The sequence below is a fragment of the Podarcis melisellensis genome (genome assembly GCF_964234715.1).
Source record: "Podarcis melisellensis genome assembly, chromosome: 2".
NCBI classification, from domain to species: domain Eukaryota; kingdom Metazoa; phylum Chordata; class Lepidosauria; order Squamata; family Lacertidae; genus Podarcis; species Podarcis melisellensis.
This window is the reverse complement of record NC_138529.1, coordinates 111,884,809-111,901,372: the sequence shown is the minus strand read 5'-3', so window position 1 is coordinate 111,901,372 and position 16,564 is coordinate 111,884,809. Positions and strand designations below refer to the sequence as shown.

The 16,564-nt window shown below is 45.7% G+C and overlaps 1 protein-coding gene across 2 annotated transcripts in view; it reads left to right on the top strand.

The window, feature by feature from the left end:
• Positions 1-16,564, top strand: part of LOC309365093 (E3 ubiquitin-protein ligase TRIM17-like) — a 37,201-nt gene that overhangs the window by 15,333 nt on the left and 5,304 nt on the right. Inside the window, exons 3-4 of one of the 2 annotated variants that reach the window (XM_081903238.1) lie at positions 10,712-10,942; positions 14,683-15,132. In XM_081903238.1, coding sequence (XP_081759364.1) covers positions 14,716-15,132 — 417 coding nt within the window. In that variant the 5' untranslated portion in view covers positions 10,712-10,942; positions 14,683-14,715. The remainder of the gene's footprint in view (positions 1-10,711; positions 10,943-14,682; positions 15,133-16,564) is intronic. The other variant, XM_081903239.1, reaches the window with a different exon arrangement.

Genomic DNA, 16,564 nt, shown 5'->3' with positions numbered 1-16,564 from the left:
TCTCCTTCTCCAGAAGCAGCCGCACCTGGAAGAGAGATGGAGCAGAGTCAGGATCCCTGTGAACTTTAATCTGAAATGGGAAATGTAAGCCCTGCCCCATCTGCATGGACCTTCTCAGCAGTGGGACCCGCCATGTGCAACGCCCTCCCATCAGATGCCAAGGAGATGAAAGAAATACACAACTTTCAGAAGATACAGAAGGCAGCCCTGTATTGGGAAGCTTTTAATGTTTGGCGTTTTATTACATTTTATATGTGGGATCAAAGAAATGCATCTCCTACACGCTGGAAAGAATGATGATCACCCTCCCTCAAGTATTTAGGAAAGGCAGATCTCATCACAAGAACTACAAAGGGGGACAGATTCCTCCTCGCCAGAACAGGCATGGGGTCCGTTGCTCAGTGGGTATCACAGCCCCACCACGCGCACCGCGGCTGGAGCCCAGCCCCCGTGCAATTGGGAAGATTCCCTGCCGCATCACCCCCTGTCCAGCCAATCGGCTGGTTCTGATGCCGTGGCGTGGCCTATTTAAGGCAGGAGGGGCTCTCCCTCTTTGCCGCATGCCAGCTATTCCGGTTTTTCCCACCCTCCAGCCCTATAAGGTTTTCGTCCTGCATGTGATTTGTAAACAAAAGGTCCTAGCTCAGTTCCTAAATTCTCCTGGGAGGATTGGGAGGGACCCATTTCTGCAACCTGAACTACAATTGCCCAATGTTTCCCCCCATGGACAGCTGCAAAATTGCCGGTGGTCTTGGCAGACCACTTAATGATTTGCTTTGGCTTGATTCCTGCATTGTAGGGGGTTGGACTAGATGACCCTTGGGGTCCCTTCCAACTCTGCAATTCTATGATTCTATGATTTTCTTGCCTTTTTTAGCAGTTCCAATGCACTGTGTTCAATGGTTTTGAATTGCATTCTGTTCCTTCATATATACTGTATATATATTTGCGCAGTATTTTAATACGTTTGCCATTTGCATTCCAAGTAATTCAAAATTTAACGCAATAAGAATGTAAGAAACACAGCAATAAAAAATACAATCGAAAATCAACATGGATATTTAATTTACCATCTCAGTTAAGTTTGCCATTGAAGTTTTTCGCCGTGTGGAAAAACCCTGGTCCAGAAACAGCTTCGTTTGTATATTTTATTTTATTTCACACACACACCACTTTTGAAATAAAATCTCCAGGCAGTTGACAATAAAGATGTATGTTTAAAGGAAATGGGAGAGGAGGAAAACCGGGGGCTGGATGTGAGAGAGGCACTTTTAACTTCATTTTTAAAAATCATCATGACGATGGTTCCCATGATGCAGATCACAAGACGACGCCATATTATTTGCCGCGTTTCTTAGCTGCTGTGTGCAAAAAGGTGCCTCTTATCGAATTAGCAAGGTAAAAGATGGAGGGGTAAAATCGGCTAAAATCCAGGTGTAAACAGAGAGCAAAACCGCGTGCGATAGGAAAGTCCTAAAAGTCTCATCCGGCAACACCAATAAGAGCAGGTCGCTAAAAGGGGTGGGGGGTGGCGCTGGAATTTTTGGGAGCTAAACTCCCCCACCCGCGCGCCCCCCAAACAGAGAGCAAAACCGCGTGCAATAGGAAAGTCCTAAAACAGTCATCCGGCAACACAAATAACACAAACATCCAGCAACACAAACACGTCGCTGCCAATCGTGGGAAGTGCTAAAAAGAGCGTGGATGGCGCTGGAATTTTTGGGAGCTAAACTCCCCCAAAAAGCCGCACCTGGAGATGCAGGATTTGAACCTGCGACCTTCTGCACTCAAAGCAGATGAGAGAAGACGGACACACACATTGAAGTTACGGCTTCGTGAGAAATTCATCTGCCTCTCCCGCCACCCCGCCCCGTTTTTCTTTCTAATTTAACAGCAATTTCTGAGAAATCTGAACCCTTCATTTCATTTACAGGTTTTCTCAGCTCACTCAGCTCGCGGAAAGAGACCTGCAGTCCCGATTCTTTTAAAGAATCGCCAGGAAGGACAAAACCGAGGCCAGGGGGGAAGAACCACCGTCATTCATCTTCCCATCGCTAAATAAAACGCACCCACACGTATCGTGTACACGTGAGGCCATCCCCGCGCAAAGGGCACGGAAAGGACCCCGCAGCGTTACGCGCGACCTTTTTGAACCATAAATCTCGCTCAACTCCATTATGTTAGGAAACGAATATGGATGCTGAAATTGATTGCTGTAATTTTTCTTTTTTTGTTTGTTTTGCTTTGGAATTAACAATTTTTTTTTTTTAAAAATCACGCTCAGTTCCTTGATCGGGGTCTGCAAATGGGGTCCTAGAATAAATTTACCTTCATTTTTCCGTGTCCGGGCAGAGCAGAGAGAGGGAGTAAAGGAAAGGGGGGGGTATCACAAAATAAAAGCCATTCACACGACCGTGTACACGTATCTCCCGCGCGACATGCTAGGAAAGGGCCCTGCCAGGTGAGGCGCGCCTATTGAGCAATGAATCTCTCTCACCTTAGTGATCTTGAGGGACGAGATCGGTGAGCAAAGCGGATCCGAGCCGGAAAATCCTTCCGTCTCCACGTCCGGCCAAAGCAGGAATTCGTAGCGCTCTAATCCGGCGGAGAGAGGAGCAAGGGGACCCCTTTTTGCCTGATCCGGAGCAGCAAGAGGAGGAGCCGAAGCAGCAGGCAACGAAATCAAAATCGCCGCCGCGAGAAAAGGAGCCAGTCAGAGACTGCAACTCTGTGGATGAATGGATATTGGTTGTGAATGGAGAAGCGGGGGCGGGCCAACGCCGCTTCACTTGGCAGCCAATCAGCTCTTGCGAGGCTCCAAAATGCAGATCTGCGATTCTTATCCCTACATATGGAGAATTGAGGCAATCGTAATCCATTCAGGCAAGGTCGCATCCCTGCTCTTATTCTGCATTCAAAGAGGGGGTGCGTGTCTGCATTTCAGAAAAGCATTTTATTGCATGGTGTTCACATATAATAGATATGATTTAAAATGCAATCAGCCACAACCAAAGCTTCTGGTCTATCTATTCTTTGTGGGGAGCGGGAGCGGAACAGCACCTTAAAGTTAGATCCGATAGTTCAGAGCATGTTTATGGGCTTTGGAGCCCAGAATTTCGTTGTCAGCAATATGCTGATGACACCCAGCTCTGCGTCTCCATTAAAGCATCTGCCGGTGAGGCAGCGCGTGTCCTGGACTTAGAAATGGACTGAATAATCCCGACCCACATAAGCGAGCGCACGAAACAGCACACGCACACCATTTGAAGAGCAGCGTCCACCAACTTTGGGGCTGGCCGCCTCAAATGCTTTATATTTTATAGGACTTGGCTCCTATGCTGGAGACAAACTTTGCAGATTTTGATCCTATTAGGCTGGGACTCCCTTAGGCATTGGGAGAGGCTAAGCATCTGCAGCCCTGGAGGCATCCCACCCCCCTTTTTGCAAAAAAAGGTGCGAGAGGGACTATGATTGAATCTTCTACTCGTCAACAAAGCCACTTGCAATTGAATAAGATACACTTATCTCTTGCATGAATGCGACTGCCTTTCTGTCTTGCCTTGCAAGAATCGCTGCCCTGCTCCAAAGGGTGTGTCTAAATGCAGGGAAGGGAGGGCTAGGAGTTATTGTTCTAATGTAGACAATGGAGATAAATTAAAATTTTATTTTAAAAATTGTCCATTTTAGAGGAATGGCAGATGAAGATGATGGACTTTTCAGAGCTAGCCGACCTGTCTGGAAGTGTCTAAGACCAGAAGGAGGAGGAGTACCAGGAAGAATGGATGAAATTTAAAGACTATTCACTTAAATATGTTAGGATAACTTAATTGGAAAGACCAAATCAAATCAAATCAAATTTTATTAAACGGTCACAGACCAGATTGACTCGTACAGCTAGTTAAGTGAATAAGTTAATATTACGAGAAAAATTGGTTTTGGAAAACTGTTACAGTGATATACACTGAAATTCAGCTAGGGGGATTTGAGGAGGTCATTTAACAATGTTACTAAGATTGGATCAATTTCAGTTATGGTTTATGTTTGTTTGTTTGTTTAAAATTTTGGAAAATCAATAGAAATTTTGAAAAATAAAAATAAAAAATTGTCCATTTTATTGCATGATGTTCACATATCATAGATATAATTTAAAATGTAATCAGCAACAACCATAGCTTCTGGTTATCATTGCTTTGTGGGGAGCGGGAGCGGAACAGCAGCTTAAAGTTAGAACCAATAGTTCAGAGCATGTTTATGGGGTTTGGAGCCCAGAATTTCGTTGTCAGCAATATGCTGATGACACTCAGCTCTGGGTCTCCTTTACAGCATCTGCCGGTGAGGCAGCACATTTCTCATCCCTGCTCTTATTCTGCATTGGGGGGGCGTGTCTGCATTTCAGAAAATAATTTTATTGCATTTTCACAAAAAAATCAGTGCTTTTTTCTTAAAAAAAATGTGTAGGGGTACTCTCTCTTTTTCCCCCCAAATGAATTTTTATTGTTTTCCTTACATATTCTTTTCCAACAAATTGTAATAGCACCATACATTCCCTTTGACTCTGCCGAGTCGCGACCCCCCTCCCCCCCCACAACTGGTATATTTATCCTCTTTCCATCACGCACATCATTCTCATATTAGTACTATTATACATTGGAGGTATTATGTCAATCCTGCTAGTGTCTTGACCTCTTTACAATTCTTCTTTAAGTATTCAATAAATTTACTCCAATTATTTTGGTATCTTTGATCTCCCTGGTCCCGGATCCTCCCTGACAGTTTGGCAAGTTCTGCATATTCTGTCAACTTCGCCTGCCACTCCTGAATAGTTGGTATATCTTGTACTTTCCATCTTTGGGCCAGAAGGGTCCTCGCGGCAGCTGTAGCATACATGAACAAACTTTGATCTTCTATTTTAATTTCTGTTCCTATTAAGCCTAATTCCCAAAAAATTTTTACCTTATCGCAGGTCCACCACATATGGAAATAGTCGCCATCTGCCTTTTTACATTTCCAACATTTTCTTTCTTTTTTCCTATACATTTTAGCTAATTTTACTGGCGTCAAATGCCATCTATACATCATTTTTAGCAAGTTTTCCTTTAAAGCCATGCATCCTGTAAATCTCAAACCCTCCTTCCATAATCTTTTCCACGCATCCAATTCAATGTTATGCCCAATATCAATTGCCCATTTTATCATTGATTCCTTTATGTTTAGGGGTACTCTCACTTTCCTACTCATATTGAAATACTGCCCCTTAATGAGGCCAAACTTAGATTCACAAAATGTTTAGGGGTATGCGTCCCCCCAGGAAAAAATCACTGCCTATAAAAAACATAATTTTCAATCAATGACAACCATAGCTGCTAGTCTGTCCTTTCTTTGGGGGAAGCGGGGTGCAGAACAGCAGCTTGAAGTTAGAACAAAGAGCATGTTTATGGGGTTTGGAGCCCAGAATTTTGGAGCGCGTTGTCAGCAATATGCTGATTCAAGAGTAATATGATGATTCAACAGCAATATGGTGTTGAAGCACTGATTCTTCAACATCAACTTTGTTGGACTGGTCATGTTGTGTGGATGCCTGATGATCGTCTTCCAAAGCAACTACTCTATTCCAAACTTAAAAGTGGAAAGCGTAATGCTGGTGGTCAACAAAAGAGGTTCAAAGACTCTCTCAAGGCAAATCTAAAAAAATGTAGTATAAACACCAACAACTGGGAAACACTGGCATGTGAGCGCTGCAATTGGAGAACAGCCTCTACTAAAGGTGTCATGGGATTTGAATAATAATAATAATAATAATAATAATAATAATAATTTATTATTTGTACCCCACCCATCTGGCTGGGTTTCCCCAGCAACTCTGGGCGGCTTCCAACAAAGATGAAAAATACACTAAAATGTCACATATTAAAAACTTCCCTGAACAGGGCTGCCTTCAGATGTCTTCTGAATGTCAGGTAGATGTTTATCGCTTTGACATCTGGTGGGAGGGTGTTCCACAGGGCGGGCGCCACTACCGAGAAGGCCCTCTGCCTGGTTCCCTGTAACTTGGCCTCTTGCATTGAGGGAACCGCCAGAAGGCCCTTGGTGCTGGACTTCAGTGTCCGGGCTGAACGATGGGGGAGGAGACGCTCCTTCAGATATACTGGACCGAGGCCGTTTAGGGCTTTAAAGGTCAGCACCAACACTTTGAATTGTGCTCGGAAATGTACTGGGAGCCAATGTAGGTCTTTCAAGACCGGTGTTATATGGTCTCGGCGGCCGCTCCCAGTCACCAGTCTAGCTGCCGCATTCTGGATTAGTTGTAGTTTCCGGGTCACCTTCAAAGCTAGCTCCACGTAGAGCGCATTGCAGTAGTCCAAGCGGGAGATAACCAGAGCATGCACCACTCTGGCAAGACAGTTCGCAGGCAGATAGGGTCTCAGCCTACGTACCAGATGGAGCTGGTAAACAGCTGCCCTGGATCAAACTCAGGACAAAAGGGAGAAACGCGCTAAGAGGAAGGCACACTTGGCAAACCCTCACCGTGATCAACTCCCGCCCGGAAACCTAGGTCCCCGGGCGCCCCCAGAATTGGCCTCCAGAGTCACTTACAGACTCACTGTTAAGACCGTGTTCATGGAAGACCATCTTACTCGGCTACAGGTGGTCGCCAAAGAAGAAGAAAGAAGCTAATACACAGCATCTGCAGCTGAGGCAGCAAATGTCATGGACTTGGCAATGGACTGGATTAGGTAAACCCTGACCCACATAACTGATCACATGACACAGCACATGTACAGTGGTACCTCGGGTTACAGACGCTTCAGGTTACGTGTTTTTAAGTTGCGCACTGCACCGAACCCAGAAGTACCAGAACGGGTTACTTCCAGGTTTCGGCGCTCGCACATGCGCAGAAGCAGACACTGCGGGTTGCGAATGCGCTTCCCGCACAGATCACATTCGCAACCTGAGGTTCCACTGTACACTGTTTGAAGGGCAACATCCACCAACTTAGGGTGGGGGGCAGACCCCCTCAAATATTTTATATTTTATAGGAGTTGGTTCCCATGCTGACTCATTTCCCCCTTTTTTTGCAAAAGCATTACCAGCGGGAGTGGGACTTTGACTGGATCTTCTACTCTTGAGCAGCCCATTTGCAATTGAATCTAATACGCTTATCTCTTGCATGAAGCAACAGCCTTCTGGCATGCCTTGCAGGAACAAATTCCTTTCCCCACACAAATAACCCAGAGATGCATTTTAAATTAAAGGACACATTCTACTCATATGAAAAGACACTGATTCCCAGACTGGATTGAGAAGGCACAGGCCTTAGGTTGCCTACCCCTGGTCTAAAAGAAGGGAAGAGGGTGCCTAGGGGTTGTTTTGTAGGCAGCCCTGGCTACAAGCGCCCCAGGCGAATGGTGCCTCAGGTCCTGGCTAAGGGGGTGCTTGTGAGGAGGCACCTCTCTATGGGGCAGGGGGGCAGCTCAGAGAACAGGGGCAGCAGCTGTGGCTGCCCAGAGGACAAGACTCTAAGCCAGTGTAGTGTAATGTTTAGAGCCCACAAAAATCTCTTGCAGTCGCAGTCAGAATGCAGAAAACCAATGAGAGAAACCTGCAGGTGCAAGTACGCTGTTTGAAAGTGCACAACACAGTGTGACTTTAAATGACCTTGTGGATGAAACATCAGGGCTTGGATCGAAAAGTAGGTCATGTTGTAAATAGACAGACATGGAACTGAGCGCCAGGCTGGTTTAGTTGTTTCCAGAGTCACCTGAGATTTCAAATATTTTGATCCTAGTATTGTCCAACCAACCAAGGGTGCTGTATGCATATATTCTAGGGTTGCTCACATCGGAAAATTTGGACCAACAGTAGGAGAACACTTCAATCTCCCAGGAAATTATATACAAGATCTCAAAGTAATGTAGCTATCTTAAAGGTAGAGGGTAAAGGGACCCCTGACCATTAGGTCCAGTCGTGACCGACTCTGGGGTTGCACGCTCATCTCGCTCTATAGGCCGAGGGAGCCAGCGTACAGCTTCCGGGTCATGTGGCCAGCATGACTAAACCGCTTCTAGCGAACCAGAGCAGTGCACGGAAACGCCATTTACCTTCCCGCCGGAGCAGTACCTATTTATCTACTTGCACTTTAACGTGCTTTCAAACTGCTAGGTTTGCAGGAGCAGGGACCAAGCAACAGGAGCTCACCCCGTTGCAGGGATTCGAACGATTCATAGCTGTCTTATTACAAAAGAATTACAGAAATAGACTGGAAAGAGAAGTTGCTGAATTGCAACTTACTACCAAACTTAAAACCATGGAGAGACCTGGTCGGAATAGGGACATTGATTCTTATCTCATTATACATGATAAAGCTATTTTTAGCCATCTCACCCCTTGCTTTTTCCTGTAAGACCAATTGCAGTCTTCAACAGGTTTACCACACCTATCAGCTAATCACCCATCCCCACCACCCATAGAATCATAGAATAGAATCATAGAGTTGGAAGAGACCCCAAGGGCCATCGAGTCCAACCCCCTGCCAAGCAGGAAACACCATCAGAGCACTCCTGACATATGGTTGTCAAGCCTCTACTTAAAGACCTCCAAAGAAGGAGACTCCACCACACTCCTTGGCAGCAAATTCCACTAGAGAACAGCTCTTACTGTCAGGAAGTTCTTCCTAATGTTGAGGTGGAATCTTCTTTCTTGTAGTTTGGATCCATTGCTCCGTGTCTGCTTCTCTGGAGCAGCAGAAAACAACCTTTCTCCCTCCTCTATGTGACATCCTTTTATATATTTGAACATGGCTATCATATCACCCCTTAACCTCCTTTTCTCCAGGCTAAACATGCCCAGCTCCCTTAGCCGTTCCTCACAAGGCATCGTTTCCAGGCCTTTGACCATTTTGGTTGCCCTCCTCTGGACACGTTTCAGTTTGTCAGTGTCCTTCTTGAACTGTGGTGCCCAGAACTGGACACAGTACTCCAGGTGAGGTCTGGCCAGAGCAGAATACAGTGGCACTATTACTTCCCTTGATCTAGATGCTATGCCCTTCTGAGTAATACCCCTCCCCACCCTCTCACTATATATAAGGGTCTGGTGACTTCTGTTTCAGTGTATCTGAAGAAGTGTGCATGCACACGAAAGCTCATACCAAGAACAAACTTAGTTGGTCTCTAAGGTGCTACTGGACTTGGGACGTGGGTGGTGCTGTGGGTTAAACCACAGAGCCTAGGGCTTGCCGATCAGAAGGTTGGCGGTTTGAATCCCCACAACTTGCTCCTGCAACTGCTCCTGCCAACCTAGCAGTTTGACAGCACGTCAAAGTGCAAGTAGATAAATAGGTACCACTCCGGCAGGAAGGTAAATGGCATTTCGGTGCGCTGCTCTGGTTCGCCAGAAGCGGCTTAGTCATGCTGGCCACATGACCCGGAAGCTGTACGCCGGCTCCCTCGGCCAGTAAAGAGAGATGAGCGCTGCAACCCCAGAGTTGTCCGCAAGTGGACCTAATGGTCAGGGATCCTTTTACCTTTATACTATCCCTTGCTTTTTCCTGTAGGACTAATTGCAGTCGTTAACAGTAGTCAACAGGTTTACCATACCCATTGAGTCAACCACTCATCTACTACCCTTCTGAGAAAAACCCCTCCTCACCTTCCCACTATATATAAGGGTCTGGTGACTTCTGTTTCAGTGTATCTGAAGAAGTGTGCATGCACACGAAAGCTTATACCCAGAACAAACTTAGTTGGTCTCTAAGGTGCTACTGGACAATTAAAAAAATAAATTAAAATTTATCTCCATTGTCTACATTAGAACAATAACCCCTAGCTCTCCCTTCCCTGCATTTAGACACACCCTTTGGAGCAGGGCAGCCATTCTTGCAAGGCAAGACAGAAAGGCAGTCGCATTCATGCAAGAGATAAGCGTATCTCCTTCAATTGCAAGTGGCTTTGTTGACGAGTAGAAGATTCATAGTCCCTCTCGCACCTTTTTTTGCAAAAAGGGGGGTGGGATGCCTCCAGGGCTGCAGATGCTTAGCCTCTCCCAATGCCTTAGGGAGTCCCAGCCTAATAGGATCAAAATCTGCAAAGTTTGTCTCCGGCATAGGAGCCAAGTCCTATAAAATATAAAGCATTTGAGGCGGCCAGCCCCAAAGCTGGTGGACGCTGCTCTTCAAATGGTGTGCGTGTGCTGTTTCGTGCGATCGCTTATGTGGGTCGGGGTTTACCTTATTCAGTCCATTTCTAAGTCCAGGACACGCGCTGCCTCACCGGCAGATGCTGTAAAGGAGACTCAGAGCTGGGTGTCATCAGCATATTGCTGACAACGAAATTCTGGGCTGCAAACCCCATAAACATGCTCTGAACTATCGGATCTAACTTTAAGGTGCTGTTCCGCTCCCGCTCCCCACAAAGCAATGATAACCAGAAGCTTTGGTTGTGGCTGATTGCATTTTAATTTATATCTATTATATGTGAGCATCATGCAATAAAATGCTTTTCTGAAATGCAGACACGCACCCCCTCTTTGAATGCAGAATAAGAGCAGGGATGCGACCTTGCCTGAATTGATTACGATTGCCTCAATTCTCCATATGTAGGGATAAGAATCGCAGATCTGCATTTTGGAGCCTCGCAAGAGCTGATTGGCTGCCAAGTGAAGCGGCGTTGGCCCGCCCCCGCTTCTCCATTCACAACCAATATCCATTCATCCCCAGAGTTGCAGTCTCTGACTGGCTCCTTTTCTCGCGGCGGCGATTTTGATTTCGTTGCCTGCTGCTTCGGCTCCTCCTCTTGCTGCTCCGGATCAGGCAAAAAGGGGTCCCCTTGCTCCTCTCTCCGCCGGATTAGAGCGCTACGAATTCCTGCTTTGGCCGGACGTGGAGACGGAAGGATTTTCCGGCTCGGATCCGCTTTGCTCACCGATCTCGTCCCTCAAGATCACTAAGGTGAGAGAGATTCATTGCTCAATAGGCGCTCCTCACCCGGCAGAGCCCTTTTTTAAAGTATGTCGCGCGGGAGATACTTGTACCCGTTCGTGTGAATGGCTTTTATTTTGCGATGGGGTCGTTCACTTCTCTTACCCTCAGTTTTTCTTCCTTTGTTGTCACTTGTCTCTTTCTTTGCTCCCTATCGCTGCTCTGCCCGGACTCGGAAAAATAAAGGTAAATTTATTCTAGGACCCCATTTGCAGACCCCGATCAAGGAGTTGAGCGAGAGTTATGGGTCAAAAAGGTCGCGCGTAACGCTGCGGGGTCCTTTCCGTGCCCTTTGCGCGGGGATGGCCTCACGTGTACACGATACGTGTGGGTGCGTTTTATTTAGTGATGCGAAGATGAATGACGGTGGTTCTTCCCCCCTGGCCTCGGTTTTGTCCTTCCTGGACATCCCTGGCGATTCTTTAAAAGAATCGGGACTGCAGGTCTCTTTCCGCGAACTGAGTGAGCTGAGAAAACCTGTGTATGAAATGAAGGGTTCAGATTTCTAGCTCCCAAAAATTCCAGCGCCATCCCACCCTTTTTAGCACTTGCCACGATCTGCTCTTATTTTTGTTGCCGGATGAGCGTTTTAGGACTTTCCTATCGCACGCGGTTTTGCTTTGTGTTTACACCTGGATTTTAGCCGATATAACCTCTCCATCTTTTACCTTGGTAATCCGATAAGAGGCACGTTTTTGCACACAGCAGCTAAGAAACGCGGCAAATAATATGGCGTCGTCTTGTGATCTGTATCATGGGAACCATCCTCATGATAATTTAAAAAAATGAAGTTAAAAGTGCCTCTCTCACATCCAGCCGCCGGTTTTCCTCCTCTCCCATTTCCTTTAAACATAAATCTTTATTGTCAACTGCCTGGAGATTTTATTTCAAAAGTGGTGTGTGTGTAAAATAAAATAAAATATACAAACGAAGCTGTTTCTGGGCCAGGGTTTTTCAACACGGCGAAAAACTTCAATGGCAAACTTAACTGAGGTGGTAAATTAAATATCCATGTTGATTTTCGATTGTATTTTTATTGCTGTGTTTCTTGCATTCTTATTGCATTAAATTTTGAATTACTGGGAATGCAAATGGCAAACGTATTAAAATACCGCGCAAATATATATATATATATATATATATATGCTTTCGTAGATTTTCACGGGTACAGGAATGCAGGTTTTGGTGTCCTCGGGTGTCTTCCCGTGTAAAAGTTGGGGTGTCTAGGCGACGTTTCGACGAGGTCTCACTCGTCATCTTCAGGCTGGTGCTTTCGGCTTCTTGCTACTGGAACAGAGCAGGATCTCAGTGTTTGAGTTCCTATAAATACTGTTGAGGGGGTGTGGTGTATAGCCTCCAATGTTCTGGGCAGAGAGGAAGTTCCCAGGCTAGTGTGCCTTTTCTTCTTTTGTTCCTTAATTACTTGAGGGATATCTTGAGTGATTTCTTGAGTGATATCCTGAGTACCACTTAGGTGGGTCATTAGGTGTGGATTAGTTGCTAAAGTCTTTGTGTCTTGACCTCTTGAACTTTGTGAAGAGTTTTTCTGAGAAGATGGCTGTACTGCACTTAGTTGTGCTCTGGCTTGGCTTCGTGTATAGGGGCGAGCTGTGGTTTTGTGGCCTGTGTCAGCCAGATCTGTGTAGGGATTGCAGGGGGGTGCAGCATCCGGAGGTGCCACCATGGTTTGGCTACTGGATGGTGTCTGTAATTTATCTGTGGAGAGGGTCTGGGTTTGGGTCTGGTGTGGTTGATTGGTGATGGCGTTCTGTGTGCCTCTGGATCTGGTGTCAGTTTTTGTGGGGAGGGCTAATTTCCAGATGTCTGGCAAGCGGGATGTGTCGTCACGCTTGTTCATGTTGTGAGGGTGAAAACACCCCCCAAAAACCAAGACACAGAAGAAAACAATGGCATGGCCCTCCTTCCTTATATCAAGGGCACTACAGATAAAATTAGCAAAATCCTCCATAAACACAATATCAAAACAGCCTTTTGCACCAACCAAAAAATAGCCAATATCCTCAGAAACCCCAAGGATAAAATCCAGTTGGAAAACCAAGGGGTCTATGAAATACCCTGCAAAGTCTGCCCAGCCACGTACATTGGACAAACAAACAGACGAATAAATGCACGTATCGCAGAACACAAGAATGCCGTCAAAAAAGAAGAAAAAACTTCCTCTCTTTTCCAACACATGAAAGAAACAGGACACGAAATTAATTTTGCAGATTCCAAATTGCTCTTTAACATGGAACATCACCACAAGAGAATAATCATGGAAGCCATCGAGATAGAGAAACACCCTCACAACATGAACAAGCGTGACGACACATCCCGCTTGCCAGACATCTGGAAATTAGCCCTCCCCACAAAAACTGACACCAGATCCAGAGGCACACAGAACGCCATCACCAATCAACCACACCAGACCCAAACCCAGACCCTCTCCACAGATAAATTACAGACACCATCCAGTAGCCAAACCATGGTGGCACCTCCGGATGCTGCACCCCCCTGCAATCCCTACACAGATCTGGCTGACACAGGCCACAAAACCACAGCTCGCCCCTATACACGAAGCCAAGCCAGAGCACAACTAAGTGCAGTACAGCCATCTTCTCAGAAAAACTCTTCACAAAGTTCAAGAGGTCAAGACACAAAGACTTTAGCAACTAATCCACACCTAATGACCCACCTAAGTGGTACTCAGGATATCACTCAAGAAATCACTCAAGATATCCCTCAAGTAATTAAGGAACAAAAGAAGAAAAGGCACACTAGCCTGGGAACTTCCTCTCTGCCCAGAACATTGGAGGCTATACACCACACCCCCTCAACAGTATTTATAGGAACTCAAACACTGAGATCCTGCTCTGTTCCAGTAACAAGAAGCCGAAAGCACCAGCCTGAAGATGACGAGTGAGACCTCGTCGAAACGTCGCCTAGACACCCCAACTTTTACACGGGAAGACACCCGAGGACACCAAAACCTGCATATATATATATATATATATATATATATATATATATATATGAAGGAACAGAATGAAATTCAAAACCACTGAGCCCAGTGCATTGCAACTGCTAAAATAGGCAAAAAAATAATAGAATCGTATGATTGCAGAGTTGGAAGGGACCTCAAGGGTCATCTAGTCTAACCCCCTATAATGCAGGAATGAAACCATTAAGTGGTCTGCCAAGACCACCGGCAATTTTGCAGTTGTCCATGGGGGGAAACATTGGGCAATTGCAGTTCAGGTTGCAGACATGGGTCCCTCCCAATCCTCCCTGGAGAATTTAGGAATTGAGCTAGGACCTTTGGTCTACAAAGCAGATTGAGCAATGGACCCCATGGCTGTTCTGGCGAGGAGGAATCTGTCCCCCTTTGTAGTTCTTGTGATGAGATTTGCCTTTCCTAAATACTTGAGGGAGGGTGATCATCTTTCTTTCCAGGGTGTAGGAGATGCATTTCTTTGATCCCACATATAAAACGTAATAAAACGTCAAACATTAAAAAGTTCCCCATATAGGGAATTACAATGTGTTCTAAACGTTGTGTATTTCTTTCATCTCCTTGACATCTGCTGGGAGGGCGTTGCACAGGTTGGGTCCCACTGCTGAGAAGGTCCATGTGGATGGGGCAGGGCTTACATTTCCCATTTCAGATTAAAGTTCACTAGGATCCTAACTCTGCTCCATCTCTCTTCCAGGTGCGGCTGGTCCGTTAAAAGAGGAGTGAAGTCATGGATGTGGACAAGTACAGGAAGAGGATCCAGAGTGAAGTCACCTGTTGTGTCTGCCTCAGTTACTTTACTCGTCCAGTAGAACTGGGCTGCGGGCACAACTTCTGCAAAACCTGCATCTTGAGATGCTGGGAGGAGTCTGGTGAGAGAACCAGATGCCCTGAGTGCAGAACGGTTGTAGAAAAGGAGTTCAGGCAAAACAGGCTTCTTGCAGATTTGGTTGGAGTCATCAGTGAGTGGGATTATGTTGCAGAGAGAGATGCTCAAAGGAGGCGCTCAAAATGTCAGAGGCACCAGAAGACCCTGGACCTCTTTTGCCGGGACGATGAAGCCCCCTTCTGTGGGGAGTGTGACACATCCCAAGGGCACAGCGGCCACAGGGTGGTTCCAGTGGAAGAAGCCGTCCAAGACTACAAGGTAAGAACGAACCATTAATAGGAATCAGTGGCATAGCGTGGGTTGTCAGCACCCGGGGCAAGGCAAGTAATTTGCGCCCCTTAACCCGTGGATTTGTGCCCCCTAACCCCCAGATGTTGCGCCCAGCCCCCCCTGCACCACCCACGCTACGCCACTGATAGGAATGGCTAGTATATATGATGAGAATTAAATTCAAAGAATTGTAGACTTGGAAAAGATCCTGAGGATCTAGTCCAACCCCCTGCAATGCAGGAAGATGCATTTGTCCCATAAGGGGATCGAACTTGCAACCTTCATGTTATAAGCACCATGCTCTAACAAACTGAGCCATTCTGCAATCAAGGTTAAAGGCTGTCCGCAAACCCCTGTCTCCTCTGAGTGAGCATTTATCCCTCTAATCCTAGGTGTGAGGGATGCAGCCTGCTGTCAACTGACTCTGCACATGCTCAGGAAGCCTCTCATCTAATTATATTTTACACATCCTAAGACAGACATTGGCTTTTACGGGACTGAGGCTTGTTTATAAGACTCCACTAGATGTGTATATTAGGTATGATTATGTAAAAAGAAATAAATTCAGCTTATCTAGAAAGACTGAACGATGTTAAGTTGGCCTTTCTAGGGAAAATAAATGCAGCCAAAATGAGTGCACTTTGTAAATGGCCTTTCCTGTTTCAGAATCTGATAATACAAAGCGCAGAGCAAGCATTGCAAGATTGGAAATAACTAATACATCAGTTTATTTGGAATGGAAATAAATGTACAATTGCTTTAGAAAGGCAAGCAAATAATAAAACCTAGAAGGATAATGTTTTGGGCTTTTCAGAGTTGCTTGCTGTTATAAAGTGGGAGTTGTGGTGTAGTTGGCATACTGGCGTAAGGTTGAAGATAAACATTTCAGGCTCACAAAGACGATGCCATGAAAGCTGTTTTCAGAAAAATAATTATGGGTGTCGAAGGAGGGTACGAAAAAGTATTGTGATGGCTCAGATCAAGAGGTGAAGATTTCCCCCCTTGGTTGTATTTCCATGTTAGCAAATCTATTTATATATACAGATACTGCCATGAAAACAAGAAAAACATTAGAGACATACAACAACCCTGCTTTCTCCTGTTGCCAGCCCTAAACCATTCAAAGAACTCAAGATTCATGACTTTTAAACCAGTTGTATTAATATAAGTCTATCACTGGTGCTTGATCTTAGGCTATTAGTGTAGGATCTGGTGTGTTGTTTCAGATGAGGAGGAGGGTGAAAGCAGATTTCAGATTTACAAGCAAAGTTCAGATCCACGTGCTTGGATAAATACATGGTCAGCTTTTTACGAAGCAAGCCATATATTCCAACAGCTTTAACCAACCCCTCCAAGCCACACTGCTGCTACAATCAATTAATCTCTGCAATTGCATAAAACACCCCCCAAATCCTCAGGG